This window comes from Molossus molossus, unplaced genomic scaffold (assembly GCF_014108415.1).
Source record: "Molossus molossus isolate mMolMol1 unplaced genomic scaffold, mMolMol1.p scaffold_m16_p_4, whole genome shotgun sequence".
NCBI classification, from domain to species: Eukaryota; Metazoa; Chordata; class Mammalia; order Chiroptera; family Molossidae; genus Molossus; species Molossus molossus.
Window position 1 is genome coordinate 84,294,194 of NW_023425377.1, and position 11,081 is coordinate 84,305,274.

An 11,081-nucleotide genomic window follows, 5' to 3' on the forward strand; every position below is an offset into this window, starting at 1 on the left:
GGCACATATAAGAATCAACCAGTGAATGCATAAATAACATGTGGAACAACAAATTGATATTCTCTGTCATTTTAAATATTTTTTATTGTTTGTTTTTAGAGAGAGAGAGGAAGGGAGAGGGAGAAAGAGAAACATTGGTGTGAAAGCAGAAATCATCGGCTGCCTCCTGCATGCCCCCCTACAGGAGGTTGAGACCACAACCTGGGCATGTGCCCTGACTGGGAATTGAACTAGCAACATTTTGGTACACAGACGATGCCAAACCAACTAAGCCACAATAGCCAAGGCACGCTCCCTCTTCTCTCTTCTCTCTCTCACCCCCTTCCTCTCTCTCTCTCTAAAATCAATCAATAAATTTTTTTAAATGGAAGTATTGATTCATGCTACAACACGGATAAACTCTAAATACAATATACCAAGTGAAAAAAAAGCTGCTACAAAAGTCCACATATTGTATAATTTCATTCATATGAAATGTCCAGAATAGGCAAATCCACAGAGACTAGAAGTAAATTAGTGGTGGTCAGGGGCTGGGAGGAGGGAGAGGGTCAGCGAGTGGGGGTGGGTGAAGAGCGACTGCTAATGGGAAAGAGTCTCTTTGGGATGATGCAAATGTTCTGGAATTGGACAGTGGTGATGGTTGCACAACTCTGCAAATACACTAAAAGCCACTGAATTGTACACTTTTCATATGTGAATTATATCTTTAAAAAAAACTTAGAAGGAATGACCCCACTGCACTCAATAGATATAAAACATGGTTAGAATCCTTCAACCACATTTCCAAACACTCACTACTCTGAAGATCTCAGCCAACTCAATTCTTACTCCTAATTAAAAACCTCACATTTTACCTCAAGAAAATTAAGCACTCCAGGGCTTCCCATTATATAATTATCCTCTTCTTCTCATATTTCAAAAATTCTCCCTGTCTACTGGCTCTTTCTTTCTGACTATGACAAAGCTCAAACCTCTCTGAGACTTAAAAAAAAAAAGGCCTGTGCCTAACTACACCTCTGGATAGCACTCTTCCCCCCTCCCTTTTCCATGGAGCTTCGGAAAGAACATTCATGTAACTCACTGCCTCCTCATTGGCAGGCCCACTTATTTCTCAGCTCACTACCAACACACCAAGAGTCACTCAGTCAGTCAAAATTATTCTCCTGAAAACTACCACCGACTGCCATCCAGCCAAATCCACTGAAGACAGCTCAGTATTATCACACATGCCACTCTGGTGACATCTGACTACTGACCTTTTTTGAACACATTTCCACCCTGGGCTTCCACATTACTTTCACCTACTTCTTTTATGTACTTCTTCTTGGCCTCTGTGGCCTCCTCCTTCCAAATAAAGAACATGCCTTAATTTGGTGTTCTATCTTCTAAATACAGTAATGACTCCCAAATCTACATGTATCTCCAGTCTCTTTGTTTCAGACTCATATATACAACAGTCCACTTGCACTTCAGACACCAAACAGTCAACAAATCTGTTGAGTTTCTTCTGGGCCTGCACTATATCTTATTCATAGTTACAGGTGTAGTATGTGCATATGATAAACTCAGACTAAATACTGCTAAATGTCCAAGAATAGAACTCATCATTTCCAGTACCTCCACCCTAAAACCTGCTTCTCCTATACTTATGATCTCAGTTAATGACACTAGCACTCATTCACTTAGTCATCTTAATCAGAAACTTTGCAGCCTTCTTATATTTCCTAAATTTCAGTTGCTTTCAAATGACCTTGACATATTCTTTCTGGATAAATCTAGAATGCAAGGCCATAAAAGCTCTTTACCCAGCGCCTCTCTCAGAAATGTGTTTGCAGCCAGCAACCCTGAGGGACTAGGGGCTAGTTCTTCCTCCAGGACAAAAAGCAGGCTTGCTCACCACTTCAAAGCAATGGATCCCCCAAGCTCAGTGTTCCTCAGATGCAGCACAAACTCGCTGCTTGCAGAGCATCATCTGGACTCCTCCACATCACCCCTGTGGGATTTGCAGGCAAGGGGAACTGCTCACGCTGCTTGCTGTGCCACAAGTCCTCTGACCCAGAAGCCCCATGTCTTCTACCGGCATCCACGAAACAGCAGCAAGCTAATTTACTAGCTTGTGGACAGAGTAAAAACACATAATTTATCTTCCTAAAGCATATTTTAACAGTGCCACTGCTCTATTAAAAAACCTATAGTCACTGTACTCCTCAAACCACGTTTGATACCCTTCTTAATCTGCCCATTTCTCACTTAAATTCATATCCCTCTATTCCCCACAAACCTCTCTACTTCAGCAGAGGTAACTTCTTCCATCACTCTTTTCATCCCCTTGCTCCCTATGTTCTTCCAATTTTTCCAAGAAAGCACAGAATTTAAGGGCTTGGGCTCTGGAGTTGAACTTGCCTGCATTCCAATCACCAGTTTCTCCACTTTGTAGTTATGTGATTTGGGGCAAATTGCTAAGCTTACTTAAATTCCTGGTTCCTTCCCTGACCGGTTTGGCTCAGTGGTTAGAGCATCAGCCTACGAACCAAAGAGTCTCGAGTTCCATTTGGCCAAGGGCACGTACCTCAGTTGCAGTTTGTCCCCGATCTTGGTTGGAGTTGTGTGGGTGGCAACCAATTGATGTGTCTCTCTCACATCGATGTTTCTCTCTCTCTCCCCCTCCCACTCTGTCTAAAGATAAATGTAAAAATATCCTCGGGTGAGGATTAAAAAATAATAATAATTCTCATTTCCTCATCTGTAAAATGGTATTACACTATAAATGCTTCCTAGCACTGTTGTGAGGATTAACCAAAATAATCTAATTCAGTGCTTGGAACGATGTCAGCAAATGGTTACCTCTCAATACTTGTGAATTATATAGATATTGTCTCCTTCACGCTGTCTGAATTTTGACATCTAATTTCTTCACTGTTCTTGCAAATGTCTTGCTAATTCCTATATCCACATTTTGCTAATTCCTACAACTCCTGTTTGGGCACTCCAAGTGCCATGCCTGCCTTCCTCCTTGCCCATTGTCTTCAACTCACTGATCCTCATTCTGCAGGCCCACCCCAATTTCTTCAACTCATAATGTCTTATCATCATGGCATTGTGTACATATATTCTAATAATTGACTCACCTGTGCATCATCTCTTATTACCAATAAGACAGTGAGCTCCTTTGGTCAAAGATCATGACTTAAGCCTTATGTGTGTCCTGCACATCTTTGAAAATTATGTATACGCAGGAACACAAAGTCCCCTTAAAGATCATCATGTCCTATATAATACTAAAAGTACAAGCTTTAGTGGCAAAGCAGGTGAAATTCAAGCTCCAAAATACTGGTTTAGTAATTCTGGGGAGTTAACCTCCCTGAGTTTCTGTTAAACAGAAAGTCCGTAACTACCTTTTTCAAAGTTTTGTTTGAAGAATAAAATAACTAATAAAAAGCACCAAATCTGTAGCTCACAAATAGAAAACTCTAAAAAAGTAGCTATGATTTTTTCTTCAATCAACATGTGTTGAATTGAATGAGCTAATCAATACCATCTTTTAACAATATCCACAGCTTCTGAGAGTTAAAGCCCAGTACCAATTAAGTCATGGATTTGTGTCATAGACCAGTTAGCTTCGCACACTACCTCACAGAGTACAATGATCACCTTTGCCACATTTTTTAAAGAACATGCTCTGCTAAACACAAGGAAACTTGACCAGCAAGCATAAAGATCAATAATAAATCCATTTCTACTCAATAAACACCTCAATTCATCTGCTTAGTGAGTCATTTTGTCAGTTTTCTTCCATCTTCAGAACTTAAGAACTGGAATTAGTCACTGTTTTGTGGAGGTGAAGGGGTAAAAGTAAATGCCAATTCATACATATTTTTATTATTTTATTTTATAAAATTGTACTTTCTTCTCCAAAAGCCTCTGACACTATGTGTATAAATTCCAAAGTCAGTCACAGAGTTGACAGTAGAAACAAAAGAATGTTGTAATAGATGTGTGTCTCATTTTCATTAGCATATCAAGCAGCTGCTAGTAAAACAAGTATCTTCTGTTTTAGAAAACATGTCAGAAATTTCCATCCAGTCATCTTTAACTCCAACATCAGTTTTCTCTGAAAAGGCCAAAGAACCACCACTGGCCTCAGGGTCAAAAACACCTTCCTGTTTCAAACAGCTTCTCCGCTCCTACCCTGCCCCTTTATTTCCAAAGGATTAGCTGTTTCTTCACTGACTGCCAGGGCCTTCTAAGTTTCCTCCTACTCCTTTAGTTTTACCTTGTCTTTTAAAAAATTTTTGTTTAACTTTTCAGTTACAGCTGACATACAATATATTAATTTCAACACAGTGATTAGACATCTATATAACTTATAAAGTGATCACCCCCATTAAGTCTAGTACCCACCTGACACCATATATAGCTATTATAATATCATTGACTATACTCCCTATTCTGTACTTTACATCCCCATGACTAATTTTATAAGTGCCAATTTGTATTTATTAATCCCTTCACCTTTTTCACTCATCCCCTTAAACCCCGCTCATCTGGCAACCATCAGTTTGTTCTCTGCATCTATGTTTGTTTCTGTTGAGTTTATTGGTTTTGTTTTTTTAGATTCCACATGTAAGTGGAATCATGTATTTGCCTTTCTCTGACTTATTTGAAAAGGGAACCCTTGTGCACTGCTGGTGGGATTGTAAACTGGTGGAGCCACTACGCAAAACAGTATGGAGTTCCTCAAAAAATTAAAAACAGAGCTACCTTATAACCCAGCAAGTCCACTTCTGGGTATTTATCCAAAGAAATCCAAAACACTAATTCAAAAAGATATGTGCACCCCTATGTCCATTGCAGCGTTATTTACAATAGCCAAGATAGGGAAGCAACCTCAGTTGTACCTGTCTCTTGATTCATGACTGCTTACTTGGTTCTGACTGGCCTCCTTACTTTTCCCATTCACATGGCTTCGTTTTCATCCCTCGCTCTCAAACGCTGCCCAGCTATATCTTGAATCAGTCATCTACTCAGGCTTGCAATCTTGCCCTGAGATCTGGCAATCTTCCTCCTTCATGCCTGTGTCTGAGACCCACATGAAGCTCTAAAAAGCTAAATTAGAGCACACGACCGGCCATCTAAACCCAGACTTCTCGGCCTCGCTGGCATCAGGGCTCCCTGGAATTTCACCCTACCTTTCGAATCTCATCCTTCTCTAGTCAACCTCACAGAACCCTGCTTTCTGGCAGGCGAAGTTTGTCTCTGCTGCCTAAACTTGCTTATTTAGCTCATTCCTGTTTCTGCGCCTTTGCTCTCAGGCCATACTTCCTCCTCAAAGAACCAATGCTTTCCCCTCCCTCCCACCCGGCACCCATTCCAATCGTACGCTCCCTCTTCCAAGTCCAACCAAAGTTCTCCCTCCCCAGAGAAGTCTCCCTAATCCAGCCTCCAGGGATCTTTCACTCCTCTAAATGCCTACATTTCCCTATCACTCACCTGGCACTTAGTTACCTAGCAAGCTGCAATAGGTGTTTACCCTTTTAATCTTATCTTTTCATATGATGGTCATTTCCTCATGAGCAAGAACCATAAAGCACACATTAAGAAAACTGAAAACTACAATGCTACACAACAGTAAGAGAAAGTTTTTAGGAAATAAACAAGAACAAGAATAATCATTCTCATTTTTTTCATGTTTCTGTCTGGCCCTTGCCCATTCCTGTTTGTATTTTTATATAATAATAATCAAAATAGTAGATTCAATAGTAGATAGACTACCATAACAGTAGATTCAATAGTTACACATACCATATTACATTCTGCTTTTACTTCTAACATAGAAAACAGTCTTCCTGCCCTGGCCAGTTTGGCTCAGCGGTTCAAGTGTCGGCCTGCGGTACAGAGAGACCCGGGTTCGGTTCCCGCTGAGGGCACGTACTTCGGTTGCAGTTTGTCCCCGGCCCTGGTTGGTCGTGCGGGTGGCAGCCACTCAATGTGTCCCTTCACGTCGATGTTTCTCTCTCTCTCTCCCTTCCTCTCTCTCCCTCCCACTCTATCTGTACAAAAAAAAAAAAAAAGAAAACAGTCTTCCTTGTTAAATGGTTTTGATTTTTATCATTTTTAATAGATATATAATAGTCTTTCCACTGAGATACTAGATGATGATTTACTTATGCACTGACTTCCATTAGAGAGCCCATTCTTCTTTGTGTCTTTCACTGCATCAAGTACTGTAAACTGCAAAATAAACCCTTAAGAAAAGCCTAATGAAGTAAATATATATAGTCCATGCTTACTAACACCTGCGATAACCCATTTCCCTGTTTTTCTCTCGAGCTAAATTTCTAATGTAATTTCTGATTTCACCACCTTAGGCGAGGCAGACAGCAAAAGTATTTTCCCAAACAATTTTTATATAGATTTATTAAATTTTGGTAGTTGATTTTATATATATTTAAACACGGAAGCCCCTTGAGGAAATGTAATAATATCCCATAATACCTAATATAAGCTAGACATCTGGCAGGCACTCAACAAATATCAAATATTTTTTAAACCACCTAAAGTTATAAAACATCAAATTCCTGAACAGAAGAGTGTCACTGTTCTAGCTAGTACCATCAATTATACTTGTAAAACTCTCAGTTCATTTAATAATTAGATTGGTTAATAATGTATGAATGGGTGTTCTTTACACCCAGAGAAGAACACAACCAGAGTTACCTGGTGAGTTGTGCAGTCTGAAAGATAACATAAAGGACAAATAATATTTGCAAATAGAACTAACTTTAAGAGCTCATAACAAAACAAGTTTACCGTTTTGCCTTTAGCTTAAGTTCATATTTCAAATGAACAAAAGCAAAATTAAAACTATGTAAAATTACATATGCATGTGAACACAAAGCACAGAATGGAAATAAGAAAATGCAAATATGAATTGTCAAGATGGAAGGATTGTCAGAGACTTTCCTTTTCATATTCCAGACAAAAGCATATTCATTAGCCATTACAACTCCTGCTACTTAATTTAGTGAAAATGACTGAAACACTCTTACTTCCACAATAAATGTGAAATAATAAACCAACTAACTACCTTAACACCTAAACACAGTCAGATACTGAATATGTGAAGAACTTAACAGTACACTAAAAGCTCCTTGCAAATTTCAGATTTTCCTTAAACAGTAGCTAACTCGATTCCAAATATCAAAGTCTGTACAGTACAACTACATCATTCCAGTAACCCATTCTCATCTTATTTGTGGAGAGTCATTTCTTTTTTTGTTTGTTTGTTTGTTATGAATTTTTTATTTATTTTTTTGTTACAGATATTTTACCTTTTTACCCCATTGGCACCCCCCACCCCACCCCACCTCCGCCCCGTCCCCGGCTTAGTTGTCCATGTCCATTGGTCATGCATACATGCATATAAGTTCTGTGGTTTATCTCTTCCCACCCCCCGAGAGTCATTTCTGAGGTTGATTCCTGCACTGATATATTCAGAGAGAAACAATTATGACTAAAAGTTTACTATTTGTCATAATTATATACTATTACTTAATACATTAATTTTCTAAAAAGTAATTATTGGTTAAAGCAATATGATTCTTTTCAAAATTACTGGAAAGGAATTTGGTTTTGTTTTAGCCTTTTTTGTTGTTGTTGTTTTCTTTTGTTGTTGTTAATCCTCACCAGAGGTTTTTTCCCCATTGATTCTTAGAGAGTGGAAGGGAGGGAGGGAGGTAGAGAGGGGGCGAGGACAGAGAGAGAGAAAAACATCTATGTGAGAGAGACACATTGATTGGTTGCCTCCCACATGTGCTTCAACTGCAGGCGATATCAAACCTACAACCCAGGCACATGCCCTTGACTGAAAATCGAACCCAAAACCCTTCAGTCTGTGGGACGACACTCTAACCACTGAGTCAAACTGGCCAGGGCTTTGTTTTAGCCTTTTAAAACAAACTCTAAAAAGGAGAATCATCTGTAACAAAAATTAATCAATCAATCAATCAATCAATCAATCAATGAAAATAAAACTCTAGACAGATGTTTAAATATCACTGGCTTTAGAATTTTACTACATTGCATTCCATAAAACCTCTAGATTTATGTAAACGACTATATAGTGACAAAATAGAAATAGAACCAATTTTAATTACCTGTGGTAATCACTGAAAAAGAGAAGACTATTTGCTTTCAGGAAATATAAGGCTATGTGAGAGATGGCACTGAATGTATAAGGCAGTTTACCAAAAATAATGCACTTCTATTTACAGGGTGATGGATCTATGTAAAAACCTTAATTTGAAAATGAGTTCCACCCAGCCGGTATGGCTCAGTGGTTGAGTGTTGACCCATGCACCAAGAGGTCACTGGTTCGATTCCTGGTCAGAGCACAGGCCCAGGTTGTGGGCCCCATCCCCAGTGGGGGCATACAGAAGGCAGCCAATCGATGCTCTCTCTCATCGATGTTCTCTCTCATCGATGCTTCTCTCTGCCCTTCTCCCTTCCCCTCTCTAAAATCAATAAGGAAAAAATATAAAAAATAAATAAATAAAATCTAACATTCAAAGGAAAAGCTAACATCCATTCCATAGCTAAAATTAGTATTCTATGCATCCCTCTGATACTGATAATTATTATAATCTAACTAATGATAATTTATAAGTAAAAAAAATATATTACCTCCCCTCAAAAACTGAAACCCATAGGGGTAGGAGAAGAAGGAAGGATTCTATCTGAGACAGGTCTTTTGTGGTGGTTGGTTAACTGCCTCTTTTTAGCACTGACATTTCCAATTTTTTTACGAAAAAGAAATTTTAAGAATGTGCTAAAATCAACCTTTCAGAATCAAATCCCTGATCAGTTGTGTTTTATGTGGCTTGGTTTTTAAGTTTTTCCTATTCACTGTGATGGTAATAAACTTAAGGTAAATTTAAATAAAGATGCCTGAACACTTAAGTACAGAAGCTTTTGAAAACTTGCAGAGTTCCTCTAAGTTCTTTCATTTTGTCAGAGCATGGAACTAGTGAGGTCAAGACTAAACTAGTTTAAGTTCCTAGGGGAAAATTCTTTTGTCACCTGACAGCCTGAAGCTGACCTAGCAGGGACAAAAGGAATCACCAATTCCAACTGAAGATATAACTCCAAGAGGAGAGATAAACCAACTCCCAAGAGAAGGGCAAACCAACAAAGTATATATTAAGTGATTGATCTGTGTATCTTACTATACACAAAAGACAGCAAAGAAAAGGAACATTGGAAAACAACTCATGATTTCTACATAGACTCAAACAACACTTGATTATTAACAAAGAAGTGGCAAGCATGACTTAGAACAGCGATTTTCAACCTTTTTGTCTCATGACACACACAAACTAATTACTAGAATTCTTCGACACACCAAAAATGTATTATATTTTTTGCTGATCTGACAAAAAAATAGGTATAATTTTCATTCAGTCACACCAGACGGCTACTGTGCTGGCTGTTGTCATTTTTTTATCTGACAATCTAAGGGAAAAGAGGTCAGTGCCCCTGACTAAGCAGTCAGGTACTGCATGTCTTAAAAATTCTTGCAGCACACTGGTTGAAAGTCGCTGACTTAGAACATAACTCTGGTATATACAAATGATTCTGATTAGTTAAGAGTCTTTTAAAACGTCATCTCCTGGGATTATAATAATGACTCCCCATAATACAACCTTACACAGAAAGTGTGTTCAGATATACTATCTCATTTAAAGTAACCTGCCCAGTCACACTGCTAGTTAAGTATTAAAGCCAAGACCCGGCCAACCTTCTCTTCAGGCTTAGAGCTGGGGTTCTTTCCACTCCATCTGACTGTCTAAACTTTAGATTCCCTTTCAAAAAGAATTTAAAATGTACTTGGTTTATCTGCTTTCTCTGCCCTCCCTGAAGAATAGAGAGAATGTCTGAAAGATACAATTTCACAAGAATCTTGGCACTTAAAACTATTTATTGTTGAGAGATGAGCAATATGACTTTAAGCAAAAACAAAACTTCCCCAACAGTCAAAAATGTGGGATCAGGGAGCCATTCTCTTTTACCCAACTTCAATCACAGTATTTTCAACTCTTTATGACCGTCCAGGTTCAAGGAATATAGTGAAACAGCACGATGAGCAATGTTTGCACTTGAGTGCTTTCTCAGGAAGACTAAACCACATTCCCTGCCATTTTTCCTGCCGCGAGTCACCAAAGTGCAGGGTTAGGGCGACTGGGCCGGTGACGTGGGGCTTCGGGTCCCTGGCGGTCCCGCCAGGCCGAAGGGGTGCGGACCCAAGGGGCGGGGGCCGCACTGACAGCTGGCGAGGAGACACAGGGACCCGGCGAGGCAAGGGCCGAGGGCATGGGTGGGGGGAAGGAGGAAGAGAACCCGGGGCGAGAGACTAGGGCGCCCTCCTGGAAGGGCAGGGGGGAAGCGAGAGGGCGAGAGGGCGAAAGGGCGGCGGGGCGGGCGCACCAGCGGAAGGGGCAGCGGACCGGGACGTGGGGCCCGCGGCGCCCCGGGACGCGGTGCAGACGAGGGGAGGGGCGTCCCGCACAGGCGGGGCGGGCGTGGGGAACAAGGTTTCGGGGTGCGCGGACAGCCCTCCAGCCCGGATGCGGACTCCAGGGGCGGGGCGGCCAGACCCCACACGGTGGCCGCCGCGAAGGGGCGCACCAGGCACCTGCCGCCTCCGCTGCGGCGGCCCCGGGCGGGCTCGGTTCTCACCTCTTCGGTTCATGGGTCGGATCCGGACGGCCACTTTCACTTTGGAGTCTCCCATCCTGCCGCCGCCGCCGCCGCCGAGACTCTCGCTCGGCTTCCGTCTACCGTGGCCACCGGGCAACTCTTCGGGGCTGACCGGGCGGTCGGGGGCTGCGGCAGGAGGGGCGGGTCCCGGGGCGGGTCCTGCCGAGGGGCGGGGCGGGCCGCTGGGCTCTCGGCGCGCCCCCGCTGCATGACGGGATTTGTAGTCCCTGAAGGTGGTCGTGGGCAGGGCGACGGTGGAGGGGTTCTGCTGGGAGAACTCCGTAGGCTCCCAAGAGACCTTGTAAACGCGCGGCTGCTTCTGCACC

At 41.5% G+C, this 11,081-nt stretch overlaps 1 protein-coding gene across 1 annotated transcript in view; it reads right to left on the bottom strand.

Moving 5' to 3' along the window:
• The window catches only part of KIF13B (kinesin family member 13B), a 209,586-nt gene extending 198,712 nt beyond the window's left edge, over positions 1-10,874 (bottom strand). Inside the window, exon 1 of the mRNA XM_036240641.1 lies at positions 10,735-10,874. Within this exon, the coding sequence (XP_036096534.1) occupies positions 10,735-10,789 (55 nt within the window). The 5' untranslated portion in view covers positions 10,790-10,874. The remainder of the gene's footprint in view (positions 1-10,734) is intronic.
• Between the last annotated feature and the right edge of the window lie 207 nt (positions 10,875-11,081).